We start from the raw sequence: 14638 nt of genomic DNA, 5'->3' as shown, positions 1-14638 counted from the left end.
TTTTCAGCTTTTTAACAATTTTATTAAGAAAGCTGTAAACAAACAAACAAACAAACAAACAAACACAAACCAGATGGCTGCGAAGACACAACTGCCTTTGTGTGCCTATGCTGTAACAGCAGGAGCTGACAGAAAATTCCCTAATTGTAAGTCTTAGCAGGCATCTGGGCTCCAAACAGTTCTGGGTGGCTTTCTCACTTCTTCTGGCGAAAAGCTCTTTGAAGCCATGCCCAGCAGCCTAGGTGCCTGGCACTGTAAGATGCAGGATCCTTGTCAGGGCAGTCTCCACCATCACAGGTCTCAACTTCCAGCCCTTTCTCCCTGAGCAAGCTTGGTGAGGGTTGGTCTGGCTCCTCTGTATCTTTGTCTTTGTTGTTTTCCACATCTCCTGGGGACACTTGTGACTCCCTCTGACACTCACTCTGGAAGACTTCTGTGCTCTTCTTCATGGTACAATTAAATTTGTGGTAGGAATCCAGGTAGTCCACACTCTCAAACACACAAATTTCCCATTCTAAAACCCAGCCATCCTCAGAGCAGTGGCTTTGCTCTTTGCTTAAACAAAATGTCTCAGACTTGGAGCACCTTGTACTCTGGGCTGCCAAGGCATGTGCACTGGGCAGTGCATGTTCTTCAGTATCTGATGTATCCTTGACAAAACCGGGGAAGGACAGCATCATCTTCTTGGCTTTTTCCATGGATCACTGAGGGTAAGTCCTCAACCTTCTGATTCAGAGAAGAATCCAGTTAATTAATTGTACTCTATACTCCTTGACCCCACCCAACCATGACACTGTAGGAAGCTACATTTTAAACCCACAATCCTAGCATCTATTTGCATTGCCTAAAGAGGCAAGATTCTGCCCAATCAGGTCCCAAAAATCCTGGAAGGGGATTTATTAGAATTACTTACAGAGTGTAGTTGAGCTTATTCCACAACAGCTGGATGGGAAGCAAAGTCCAAGAATTCAGAAGTTCTCAGTTCCTGAGGATGGATGTCTCTACTTGGTCTTCAGTAGAAGATGGAATTACACACAAGGAAGCTGTAGTGCCAGGGAAGTAATAGACTTGCTAGCTAGGAGAGAACAGGCAGGCAAAGTGAAAACTTTCTTCCTGTGTGTTCTTATATAGGCCTCCAGCTGAAGGTGTGGCCTGAATTAAAGGTGTGTGTTATCTGCAATGTCTGGATTAAAGCTCAGTGTCTCGTGCTAGGTGTGGTGGTTTACACCTTTAATCCAAGCACTATGGAATTGAATCAAGGAAGTGGATCCCTGTGAGTAGTCTGGTCTACAAAGTGAGTTCCAGGACAGCCAGGGGTACTACAGACAAACCCTATCTTATAACAACATTCACATTAAGAAAGATATGTGTCTTTCTTGCTACAGATCCTGATTATAGGCCTGTGTCTTTCAAGCTCAAAAAGATTTCCACATAAAGCAAGACTTCCTATCTCAAATATGTGGATTACTTTCTACAAATTTAGCAAAAGTTCCTTACAGATGAATTCTCCAATTTTGGATTTTGCTTAATTGGAGTTATCATCAATTTAATATTAACAAATAAAGCCACCACAGAGAGTGTTTCTCTATGTAACCCTGAGACATTTGAAAGTCTCTAAGTAGACCTAGCTGGCTACCAAGTCAAAGATCTCCCTGCCTCTGCCTCCCTTGTGCTGAGATTAAAGGCATAGGTCACCAGGTCCTGCTTGGAAATGCTGTTAATAGCCCTTTGGTCAGCTGGAGCCCTGAGCAGATGCTAATCCTGTATTTCCACCAGAGAATTGGTTAGGGGAAACAGCTAAGTGTAGAGATAAGCTTCAGGACAGGGAATCTCCTCTCCACCTGCCCACTCCCACAGCCCCCTTTTCTATGCATGCATGTGAAATGAAAGCAAGTAACATTTCCACCCTCTACTCTTTGTGTCTGGGCAGAAGGCAGGCAGGGATCTGCTGGCATAGCTGGGCTCCAGGCTGCCCTGAACTGGAATCATATTTTCAGGGAACCAGGCAGCAAGACTGGAAAGCATTTTCTTAAGGGATTTTCAAAATAATTTGGTATCAAAGTTGAATGGGGGTTATCTTGAAAGTCATAGTTCAGCATTCTCTCAAAACCTGCCTTAATTTGTTCCTGGGCATTGTAATATTTTGAAAAGTGTAAATTAAAAAAAGTAGAAGCCTCTTCAGTTCAGTTCCCCTGGACCTGGCCTAGATAATAAGCAAATATGGACTATTTTTCCTTGTGTTCACTCATCTCCCTATGTATTTTATATCTTGGACTACCTGAGATAGCCCTGCAGATTGAATCATAACATAAGAAAGGGGAATTAAATGAGAGACCTTCTAAGTTGTTGATATCAAGTGCAGAAAGCCATGGCTCAAGATCTGCTCCTGGCAGTGATGGAGGAGGCCAAGAGCCACTGGTGCAGAATCCCAAGACAGCTTCTTCACACACAAGACCAAAAAGCCAGCTCTACTCCTCTAGGCCCAGGCACCCAAGAACATCAGCAGTGTGTTTACTGAGATGGATCACATGAGCTTTCTGCAGTCACACTGTGGGTGGTATTTTCTCTGCTCTCAGCCTCCTTCTTTCCTCAAAGCTTCTTTAATCTCTGCTTGAATGGAGGACATTGCCATTAGAGTTCAAATTCTCCATGTGAGATCATTCATGAACCTTAGGATCTGTTATTGCATAGGTGGTCTTCACTCTCACTTGCTGACCCTCCCATACCTCTCTCTTCTTGAGTGAGGTCAGAACAACTTTGTCCCGACATTATTATACTCAGGAACACTTTAGATCTTGGGACATCCCAATGCTACAGGAAACTATCCAGCTTTGATTTGCTTTAAGACACATGTTCTCCTGCACAGCTCATGTGGGTGACAGGAGTCTTGGGGTTGACCCACTGAATAAATCAACACATTGAAAATTTCTTTTAAAAAATTAACAGAATAAATTAAATTAAACAATAAAGGAGATCCTAAGTATTTTTGACTTTGTAAAAATTTACAAATAGTTTTTGGGGACCCATGAAACAAGTTTCACAAAACCTAGACATATTGTAAGCACAACAAAAAGAAGTTAACCATCTCTCAAGAGAAGTAATGTAGGAAAATGTGAGATATTTGGATACTTCATGGAAAGTTGCCTTTCTTTATAAAAACTCTTGATTTATGATAGATTGTTACATGATGTTATAAATGTTATTTCCTTTTTCAATGTTATATCCTCAAAATCATTGTCCTTACAAAATATACCTTGAATATATTAAAGTCATTTCATTACATGATATACTATCCTAAATGTATACTATATTTTTTTTTAAATCAAGGATATTCTATGTTTCAAAGAGACCCTTTTGTTCTTATCATATATGTATGAGTGTTTTTACTGTGTGCATGTGGGTTCATAATGTGTGTGCATGGTGCCCACAGAGTCCACAAGAGTGCTTCAGATACCATGAAATGCAGTGAGTCACCACATATATGATGGGACCTAAACCTGGGTCCTCTGCAAAAGGTATTTGTACTCTTAACTACTGACAGCCTCTCTCTCTACCCCCAGCAAGAGTATTTTAATTTGACTTATTTGTTTATTTAATGCATACTGCTGTGTTCCATGCAGGTTAATCTGTTAATTAAATGAGTGTCTGGTACCTGCAGATCCCTAAAGAGAGTCTGATCCCCTGGAACTCATCAAAGAGTATTCTCAACACACAGTTAATATAAGAGTTTTAAAAATCAAGGCTATGCAATGCAGGATATAAAAAGGGATGTTTATCAAATATCTATATATTAATATTCCTTTCATTGTGCAAATGTCAAAATTCCAGCACATGATAACATTCAGATTCTAGAGGATGTTCAGTTTGTAATTTTAGAGTCCTTTGAAAGACTAACTTCGGACCTTCTTAGGTTGACTGTATGCAAGGAACACAATGCTACTATCTGCTTCTTTCAGAAGTATGCTGTCAATAATTTCTCTAAAGGGAAAAAACGAAGCAGACATTAGAATAATGAATAGGGAGATCCTTAATAAAAAGGAGAAATAAAGAAAGAAATAAGAAAAGAAAGTAGAAAAGGAAGCTCTCTCTCTCTCTCTCTCTCTCTCTCTCTCTCTCTGTTTATAAAAATGATTTTGGAGAAGAAGGATTAAAAGTACTTTAAGGCTTTTCAGCCAAGATGGCGCCGAAAGCGAAGAAGGAAGCTCCTGTCCCCCTCCCAAAGCCGAAGCCAAAGCGAAGGCCTTGAAAGCTAAGAAGGCGGTGCTGAAAGGCGTCCACAGCCACAAAAAGAAGAAGATCCGAACGTCACCCACCTTCCGGCAGCCCAAGACCCTGCGGCTCCGGAGGCAGCCAAAATATCCTCGGAAGAGTGCGCCCAGGAGAAACAAGCTTGACCACTATGCTATCATCAAATTCCCACTGACCACTGAGTCAGCCATGAAGAAAATAGAGGACAACAACACTCTTGTGTTCATTGTGGATGTCAAGGCCAATAAGCATCAGATCAAACAGGCTGTCAAGAAACTCTATGACATCGATGTGGCCAAAGTCAATACCCTGATAAGGCCGGACGGAGAGAAGAAGGCGTATGTTCGCTTGGCTCCTGATTATGATGCCCTAGATGTTGCCAACAAGATTGGGATCATCTAAACTGAGTCCAGATGGCTAATTCTAAATATATACTTTTTTCACCATAAAAAAAAAAAGGTACTTTAAGATGAAAATCAAATCCTTACAGTGGAAATTTCATCCTAAAGGGGAGGATTTTTCCAAAAGGCAAACAAAGTAAAGAACAGCACAGTGCTTGTAACTATGTTCAGAAATGTATACAGAACTTAGGACTTGAGAGTAGGCTGTGGGTAGGTTACAAAGAACATACCAGAGGCTATGATATCCAGAGAAGACTTTACAATCTCTAGTGCACTGCAGGCTCCATGATCTTCTCCAACCTAGTTTGTCATCTACAAATGTGACTTCAGGAAACCTCCATTGTTCAGGTGCACAGTTCCATTCTCAAGTGATTCTGGTCCTTGATCCAGGATGCAGTATCTTGCTTCAAGACACTTGCTTTCACCTTTTGATGGTGTCTCTTGGGACACTATGCTGATCTAGAAAATGGAGACAACCAAGGTCTGAAGAAAAATTGTGTCCTTTGGGTTTTTATGTGCTAGTGTGTAAAGTTAAACAGATAATCCAAGGGAAGCCAGTTTAACAATATATTGAATCAATAATGTAAATTCACCCCATACTTCTCTTGCCTTCATGATCTAAATGAGAAACTGGTTCTTCTCATAAAGGCTAAAATTTTCATAAAAATCGGCTTTTCAAATTTAAAGGCTGTAAATAAATGTTGATTCTGTAAGAACCAATCAGTCATGCTCATGATTCGTCAGTCTCATTAATGGAGTCTGAAATAGCTCAGATCTCACCCACCACCCTATTCTGACTCAATTTTGTTTGCCCAGACATTTCTCAGTCCTCTACCCCAACCTCCAATGTGCACACATTTGAGATTCCTTGGCCCTTATCACGGTCCAGATGTAGGCAGTCACCAAAAGAAATAACATAACTTAAATTAATAAGAAAGATAAAGGTAAAACAAACTGAGAAAATTATGCCAATGAATGTTTGAAGTTTTCCCTGATTATTATCTAAATTTGATGCTAATTTGTGGTTCTGCCTTTAAAAACTTTGTACCTCTGAGCTTGGTTTTCATCAACTTTTCAGAGTGACAAAACTGTTCTCTATTTTACCATCAATAAAAAGGACTTAAAACTTTTAGCTGGCTTCACTAACATGGTTGTCAATCACTAATTTCTGGAGTTATCTTTAAGTTCATTCTTAAATAAATGTTGAACTTGTACAAAAATATTCATCAATTGAATAAATGACTAATCTATCTAATGTAGAGTCAACCCTTCATGTAAAAAAAAAACCCGAAACTTTAAACAAAACCTGATTTGTTCAATAAAAAGTGAGTTTTTGAATGAAGAGTCAATCATTTATGAAACAAAAGAACAAAAAAATTCCACCACTTTATTAAAGTAGTTTTTTATAATATAAATTCACTTTTTTCTATACCACTGAAGTCTCAGCGATGTGACTGCCAACATGGAGACTGGAGAGGAGAACACCAATAGACACAAAGACTGGAAGTGAGGGAGCCAATGAGGCCTGAGCCTTAGACAAAACAAAACAAAACAAAAAACCCCAATCAACCAACCAACAACAACAACAACAACAAAATAGGCAAGACTGGAAGTCTGAGGGTAACTGTGCTGTGGTGGTACATAACTTCAATCCCAGCACTAGGGAGGCAGAGGTATACTTTCTCTTTTCCTCTCTCCCCCTCTTCCCCTGTCTTACCCCTTCTGTCTCTGTCTCCCAGACTTCCACACAGGATTTCTCTATGTATCCCTGACTATCCTAGAACTCACTTGGTAGAGCAGGGTAGCCTACTACTCAAAACTCAGCTGCCTCTGCCTCCTGAGTGCTGGGACCAAAGACTTGCACCACATTCCCAGGTGCAGGGTGATCTCTTGAGTTTGAGGTCAGCTTGGTTTACACAGTGAGTTCAGAACATGGAGGACTACACACAGAAACTGTGTCTTGAATGACATAAGCAACACCAACCACAAACACACAAACAAACCTATCAGATAATCAACTAACCAACAAACAAAAAAAGCACAAGTAATCTGAGAGCAAGAGAAACCCTCTTTCCCAGGGAAGAGCTCCCAAATTGGTTACCCAATAAGAAGTACTTAGCCTTGAAATCATGTACACACTAGGGACATTGTGCAGACTAATCAGATTGTATTTGTATGTGTGTAGGAATACACACATAAACACACATATACACACACATACACAGAAAATAACACATACATGCTGCAAATACAGAAAGAGAGGCTGTGACCACAGGGACACATAGAAGGGGATGCAGGAAGGGGGAAGTAAGACAGGATAATAGCTATTTAAATTTTAATTTCAAAAGTTCCAAACTTTTAAGGAAATCAAACTTTTGAGGCAGGCTTGGTGGTACACACTTTTAATTCAAGGGCCCCACAGGCAGCAGACGAAACTCATTGAGTGGAAGGCCAGCCTGGATACATAGCTGCTACCAGCACAGCCAGGGCTATGGAGAGAGAGCATATCTCAAATAAAAATAAAAACACATTCTTTTTAATTCAGACTCAGTCTTCTAACTAAAGCCAGTTTCATAAATCAATTCTTGGTTGTCTTCAAAGGCAGCGTTGTTTGTGGAGAGTCAATGCTTTGAATGAATGTTCATCCTCTGCATTAAACACTGTCCTCTTCCTAGTGAGTGTGTCTGCCTCTTAAGACAGACTCACTAGCCATGATCACAAAGCATATGTATTTTCTTTTATAAGGGAGCTTCAAAATCATGTTTAGATGAAAACTGACACTTTTTGTTGAAATTTGTACTAAGGTATGGTACTGTCACAAAGAAGAACAAACTTAAGGATTCAATTGAAAGTTTAACTATAGGACAAGGAAGTTCTTAAAGTTTAAAATTTAAACATGGGGTGAGTCTTCCAACACTTACCCAGGACCAGTGTTCAATGTCTACACCAAGAGAATTACTTAGTTCCTTCTGAGGTTCAGGATCCTGAATCAGAAGCTGGGTCTTGGCAGAGATGAGATTGATTCTGCGGCTGCACACACCCAGTCACTTTGCAGCTCCTGTTGGGAAATTCAGTCCCATTTTCTTGACTAGTTCAAGAGCCCTGCTGGGTGTTCAGTTGCCATACTTCGTGAACAAGGATTGTCCTTCATAACCTGGCCCTCGCCAGAGGGGTACCACATGCTTCTAGGTCCGGATACTTCCTGGAGTGTGATTACCCAGTCAGGAGAAATCCTGAGTAAAGCAAACAAATACAAGGTATTTACTGTGTGGATTGCTGTTGATCTTACTGACATCCCTTTCTGTATCCCCCATCCACCCATCCACCCATCCACCCATCCACCCATCCACCCATCCACCCATCCACCCATCCACCCATCCACCCACCACATATCCTCCCCGCCCCCAAGGATCTGGAATTAACATTCATCCAGGATGGAGATCAAATTCTCCCAGCTCCCAGGGTCTCAGATGGAAGCCAGTGGGTACTAGGTGGGGTAGATTTCGGTCAGTAAATGGCCACCAATTCCTCTTGGGCTGGGCCTCCAAGTTTCTGCAAGTTTTCTGAGCCTACCGAGTGCACTTCCACTTTGCTGGATGCAAGAGGTTTTCAGGAGCCAGGGTGACTCAGGTGAGCACAGCTAGAAAGGAGGCAGCTCAGTGGTGTCAAGACTTGGCTGTGTGTTTTCAGTCAATCCCTGACAGTGGTGGGCAGGCTGCAGAGGAACCCAGTCCCCCTAAATCCAGGTCAAACAGGGACCAGTCCAAAGTCGTCCTCAGGGAGCTGTGTCCCAGGTGCTCTGCATCCAGACCAGTACCTTCCTCAGTAATCCACCACAGCTCACTATGCTGTCCCTGCATTTTCTGGGTTCTTCTACATCTGCTCAGCCATGGTCTGCATTAGTTTCTTTTTCTTGGCTGCTGACAGGATCTCCATTTCCTCTTCTGCACCCAGGTTTGCTTTCAGTTTTTAGCAATGATACAACTTAAACTGTTCCCCACCCCACCCCCAGCATGCCTGCGGTTTTTTGTGTTGGGTGGAGGGTTGGCCACCAAGAATTGGCTGTGTTTAGCTAGCTGGTAGACTTTTAAAATGCAGAGCCAGCTGGCTGCAGGAGGCCTTGCCCTTGCACACCAAGCTGCTAAGCAAGCACAGCTGTCCTGAACTTTGTAATACAGAAAAACTTAACAGAAACTGCAGAAGATGGAGATACAGGAGATCTTAGCAATTTACCTCCTCCTGCTGAATATTGTGTCTGTGCTGTGGACCCCAGTTACCTGTCTGTGAGGTTGATAGAGCAGGGAGAGCCACAGAGGCTCAGCCTGTTTGTGTCCCACCTGGGAAAACCTTCAGCCATGGCCTGTGCCTTGCTACCCAGGTGTTAGGAGATTTATAATTGGATGACAGCTGCATTGTGGGCAACTGATTCTTGCACAGTCCACAGCAATCCTGGCAGCTTGGCTCCTCCTTTTTGTCCTGGAAGCAGGCAGTGGAGTTTTCTGTGATAGAGATACTGTCATATTCAAGTAATGACTTTAAAATGTTGTTACTGTAATGAACGAGGTCACAACACATGTGGAGATAAGCCACACAGAAGGGCATGGCAGAACCTCTTTACACAAGATACATTGAGCAGAAAAACCCCAGCTCTTTCTGTTACAAGAGTCAGTGTGTGTGAACAGAAACAGGATATGAGAGCTGCAGTGAGAAAAGTGGAAGCAGGACTAAAATAGACATAAGGACCTTAGGGCTGGAGGCATAGACTCAGGACCACCATTGCAGGGTTGGCTGTAGCCTGAGAGCTGAGTCAGGGAAGGGAGGAGAGGAGTTTATACTCTGCACAAAGGCCATGGCTGGAGAGACAGTGGGAGAGACCACAGCAACTCACACCAGCTACACACACACACACACACACACACACACACACACACACACACACACTTCGGTGGACCTTTGGATGATAAGTCACTTCCTATATCATTGGGAAAATGCTCTATTCTTTCAGAAACGCTGCATTCTATTACCATGCCAGGCATTAGTCAGGAGGCTGGCAGTGGTCCTTCTGCCCTGCACTCCACATTCTGGTCATGGAAGGAGATGTTGGCAAACTGCATCAGAAATGGAATGGGAGGTCTTCAGTGTCTCCACCTTGGGACAGAAACAAATACAGTCATCTCAAATACATTCTTCTCTCTTCAGCCTTCATAGTAATTCTCTTAAGTTGGCAGTTAATTGGAGGGGACGGGCATAGGTTAAAACTATCCTGGATATATATTTAAGTTTCACATATATAAGGCATTTTATATCAATATGCAAAAGAATACTACATTGGGGTTTCATTGCTGTGAAGGAAGAGACACCATGACCATGGCAACTCAGAATTTAAATTTGATTTTATTATTATTCTGTTTTATTTATACACTTTACATCCCACTCACTGATTCCCCCACCATGGTCACACCATCCCACAATTCTTCTCCCCTCCCCTTCTCCTCAGGCAGATGAGGGACCCTAGTTATTCCAACCCCCACCCCTACCCCCCGGCACTTCAAGTCTCTGAGAGGCTAGGTGCTCCCTCTCCCTCTCAGACCAGACAAGGCAGCCAAGCTAGTAGAACATATCCTAATTATAAGCAAAAATTTTTGGTTAAGCCCCCACTACTCAGATGTCCAGGACCAACACACATCTGCTGCACATCTGCTACCTATGAGCAGGGAGGCCTAGCTCCAACCAGTATATGTTCTTTGGTTGGTGGTTCAGACTCTGAAAGCCCTAAGGGTCCAGGTTAGGTGACTCTGTTGGTCTTCCTGTGGAGTTCCTATCTCCTTCAGGACCTACAATTCTTTCTATTCTTCCATAAAAATCCCCAAGCTCCATTCACTATTTCGCTCTGGCTGTCTGAGTCAGCTGCTGGGTGGAACCTCTCAGAGGACAACATGCTCCTGTCTGCAAGCATAACAGAGGATCAATAGTAGTGCTAAGGATTGGTGCTTGCCCCTAGGATGGGTCTCTAGTTGGGTTGGTTATTGGTTGGCCATTCCCTCAGTCCATGCCTGCATTACTTATAGACAAGATAAATTTTGGTTTGAAAGTTTGGTGTCTCTATTGCTCCCTTAGGTTTCTTGTCTGCATACAGGAAGTGTGCCAATGCATTCAAGGATATTTCCCACTTTCTCTCCTATGAGATTTAGTGCATAAGGTTTTATATTGAGGTCCTTGGTCCACTTGTACCTTAGTTTTGCACAGGGTGATAAGTATGGATCTATTTTCATTCTTCTACATTTAAACATCCAGTTAGTTCAGCAGAGAAGTTTTCATTTATCCATTTTATGGTTTGGGCTTCTTTATCAAATATCAAATGTTCATAGATGTACTGGTTTATTTCTGGGTCTTTGATTCAATTGCATTGATCAATGTGTGTTTCTGTACCAATACCATGCAGTTTTTTTTATCATTATTAATCTTTTTTTTATTGTTCAGGACTATTTTGGCTATCCTGGTTTTTTTGTTTTTCTATATTAAGTTGAGAATTGATCTTTCAAGGTCTGTAAAAAATTGTCTTTGAATTTCAATTGGGATTACATTGAATCTGTAGATTGCTTTTGGTAAGATGGACAGTTTCAGTATGTTAATCCTATCTATCTATGAGCAGGGGAAATCTTCCATTTTCTCATATCTTCTTCAACTTCTTACTTGAGGGACTTGAAGTTCTTGTCATACAGATCTTTTACTTGCTTAGTTAAGAGTTACAACAATATATTTCTTTCTAGGCTCATTTATTAGGAGGGCTACTGACATCTTTGAGTAAATTTTATATCCAGACACTTTGCTGAAGGCATTATCAGCTGTAGGAGTTCTCTGGTCAAACTTTTGGGATTGCTTCTGGATTCTATTAAATCCTCGACAAGTAGCAATACTTTGATTCCTTCCTACCCAATTTGTATCCTTTTGATCTTTTTTTCTTGTCTTATTGCTCTGGCAAGAACTTCAAGTACTACATTGACTAGATAGGGACTGAGTAGGCAGTCTTGTGTTATCGCTGATTTTAGTGGAAATGCTTACATTTCTCTCCAGTTAGTTTGCTCTGGGTTATTGGCTTGCTGTATATTGCATTGATTGTGCTATGCATGTGCCCTGTATCCCTGATTTCTCTAATATTTGATAAATGAAGTGATAGCACATATTATCAAAGGTTTTTACAGTGTCTACTGAGATAATCATGTTATTTTTAAATTTCAGTTTGTTTATATGGTAGATTACTTTGATGGATTTTCTTTTTTTTTTTTTCCATTTTTTATTAGGTATTTAGCTCATTTACATTTCCAATGCTATACCAAAAGTCCCCCTTACCCACCCACCCCCACTCCCCTACCCACCCACTCCCCCCCTTTGGCCCTGGCGTTCCCCTGTACCGGGGCACACAAAGTCTGCGTGTCCAATGGGCCTCTCTTTCCAGTGATGGCCGACTAGGCCATCTTTTGATACATATGCAGCTAGAGTCAAGAGCTCAGGGGTACTGGTTAGTTCATAATGTTGTTCCACCTATAGGGTTGAAGATCCCTTTAGCTCCTTGGGTACTTTCTCTAGCTCCTCCATTGGGAGCCCTGTGATCCATCCATTAGCTGACTGTGAGCATCCACTTCTGTGTTTGCTAGGCCCCGGCATAGTCTCACAAGAGACAGCTACATCTGGGTCCTTTCAGTAAAATCTTGCTAGTGTATGCAATGGTGTCAGCATTTGGAAGCTGAGTATGGGGTGGATCCCTGGATATGGCAGTCTCTACATGGTCCATCCTTTCATCTCAGCTCCATACTTTGTTTCTGTAACTCCTTCTATGGGTGTTTTGTTCCCACTTCTAAGGAGGGGCATAGTGTCCACACTTCAGTCTTCATTTTTCTTGAGTTTCATGTGTTTAGGAAATTGTATCTTATATCGTGGGTATCCTAGGTTTTGGGCTAGTATCCACTTATCAGTGAGTACATATTGTGTGAGTTCCTTTGTGATTGTGTTACCTCACTCAGGATGATGCTCTCCAGGTCCATCCATTTGGCTAGGAATTTCATAAATTCATTCTTTTTAATAGCTGAGTAGTACTCCATTGTGTAGATGTACCACATTTTCTGTATCCATTCCTCTGTTGAGGGGCATCTGGGTTCTTTCCAGTTTCTGGCTATTATAAATAAGGCTGCTATGAACATAGTGGAGCATGTGTCCTTCTTACCAGTTGGGGCTTCTTCTGGATATATGCCCAGGAGAGGTATTGCTGGATCCTCCGGTAGTACTATGTCCAATTTTCTGAGGAACCGCCAGACTGATTTCCAGAGTGGTTGTACAAGCCTGCAATCCCACCAACAATGGAGGAGTGTTCCTCTTTCTCCACATCCTCGCCAGCATCTGCTGTCACCTGAATTTTTGATCTTAGCCATTCTCACTGGTGTGAGGTGGAATCTCAGGGTTGTTTTGATTTGCATTTCCCTGATGATTAAGGATGTTGAACATTTTTTCAGGTGCTTCTCTGCCATTCGGTATTCCTCAGGTGAGAATTCTTTGTTCAGTTCTGAGCCCCATTTTTTAAGGGGGTTATTTGATTTTCTGAGGTCCACCTTCTTGAGTTCTTTATATATGTTGGATATTAGTCCCCTATCTGATTTAGGATAGGTAAAGATCCTTTCCCAGTCTGTTGGTGGTCTTTTTGTCTTATAGACAGTGTCTTTTGCCTTGCAGAAACTTTGGAGTTTCATTAGGTCCCATTTGTCAATTCTCGATCTTACAGCACAAGCCATTGCTGTTCTGTTCAGGAATTTTTCCCCTGTGCCCATATCTTCAAGGCTTTTCCCCACTTTCTCCTCTATAAGTTTCAGTGTCTCTGGTTTTATGTGAAGTTCCTTGATCCACTTAGATTTGACCTTAGTACAAGGAGATAAGTATGGATCGATTCGCATTCTTCTACATGATAACAACCAGTTGTGCCAGCACCAATTGTTGAAAATGCTGTCTTTCTTCCACTGGATGGTTTTGGCTCCCTTGTCGAAGATCAAGTGACCATAGGTGTGTGGGTTCATTTCTGGGTCTTCAATTCTATTCCATTGGTCCACTTGTCTGTCTCTATACCAGTACCATGCAGTTTTTATCACAATTGCTCTGTAGTAAAGCTTTAGGTCAGGCATGGTGATTCCACCAGAGGTTCTTTTATCCTTGAGAAGAGTTTTTGCTATCCTCGGTTTTTTGTTATTCCAGATGAATTTGCAAATTGCTCCTTCTAATTCGTTGAAGAATTGAGTTGGAATTTTAATGGGGATTGCATTGAATCTGTAGATTGCTTTTGGCAAGATAGCCATTTTTACAATGTTGGTCCTGCCAATCCATGAGCATGGGAGATCTTTCCATCTTCTGAGATCTTCTTTAATTTCTTTCTTCAGGGACTTGAAGTTTTTATCATACAGATCTTTCACTTCCTTCGTTAGAGTCACGCCGAGATATTTTATATTATTTGTGGCTATTGAGAAGGGTGTTGTTTCCCTAATTTCTTTCTCAGCCTGTTTATTCTTTGTGTAGAGAAAGGCCATTGACTTGTTTGAGTTAATTTTATATCCAGCTACTTCACCGAAGCTGTTTATCAGGTTTAGGAGTTCTCTGTTGGAATTTTTAGGGTCACTTATATATACTATCATATCATCTGCAAAAAGTGATATTTTGACTTCCTCTTTTCCAATTTGTATCCCCTTGATCTCCTTTTGTTGTCGAATTGCTCTGGCTAATACTTCAAGTACTATGTTGAAAAGGTAGGGAGAAAGTGGGCAGCCTTGTCTAGTCCCTGATTTTAGTGGGATTGCTTCCAGCTTCTCTCCATTTACTTTGATGTTGGCTACTGGTTTGCTGTAGATTGCTTTTATCATGTTTAGGTATTGGCCTTGAATTCCTGATCTTTCCAGAACTTTTATCATGAATGGGTGTTGGATCTTGTCAAATGCTTTTTCTGCATCTAACGA

General features: G+C 41.6%; 1 protein-coding gene and 1 pseudogene across 5 annotated transcripts; one reads left to right on the top strand and one right to left on the bottom strand.

Moving 5' to 3' along the window:
• Window positions 1-8611, bottom strand: BC147527 (cDNA sequence BC147527). Of its 5 annotated transcripts, none has more exons than XM_006517732.3 (5): window positions 8467-8611; window positions 7571-7882; window positions 4880-5108; window positions 914-1075; window positions 1-726 (listed from the first exon to the last, which is right to left on the bottom strand). In XM_006517732.3, the coding sequence occupies exon 5, from the start codon at window positions 696-698 to the stop codon at window positions 195-197; it is 504 nt and encodes a 167-aa protein (XP_006517795.1). In that variant the 5' UTR covers window positions 699-726; window positions 914-1075; window positions 4880-5108; window positions 7571-7882; window positions 8467-8611; the 3' UTR covers window positions 1-194. The 5 variants fall into 5 exon arrangements, with proteins under 5 accessions (XP_006517795.1, XP_011242990.1, XP_011242989.1 ...); XM_011244688.2 differs by having other exon boundaries at window positions 1-723; window positions 8223-8604; XM_011244687.2 differs by having other exon boundaries at window positions 914-1071; window positions 8223-8604.
• On the top strand, window positions 4178-4706 carry Gm20900 (annotated as a pseudogene).
• Window positions 8612-14638: the final 6027 nt, after the last annotated feature.

The sequence above is a fragment of the Mus musculus genome, chromosome 13 (assembly GCF_000001635.26).
Source record: "Mus musculus strain C57BL/6J chromosome 13, GRCm38.p6 C57BL/6J".
NCBI lineage: Eukaryota > Metazoa > Chordata > Mammalia > Rodentia > Muridae > Mus > Mus musculus.
This window is presented reverse-complemented; position numbering and strand designations above follow the sequence as displayed.

Coding starts and splice junctions, on each gene's coding strand:
- BC147527 (XM_006517732.3), bottom strand. CDS start 698: ATGGAAAAAGCCAAGAAGATGATGCTGTCCTTCCCCGGTTTTGTCAAG.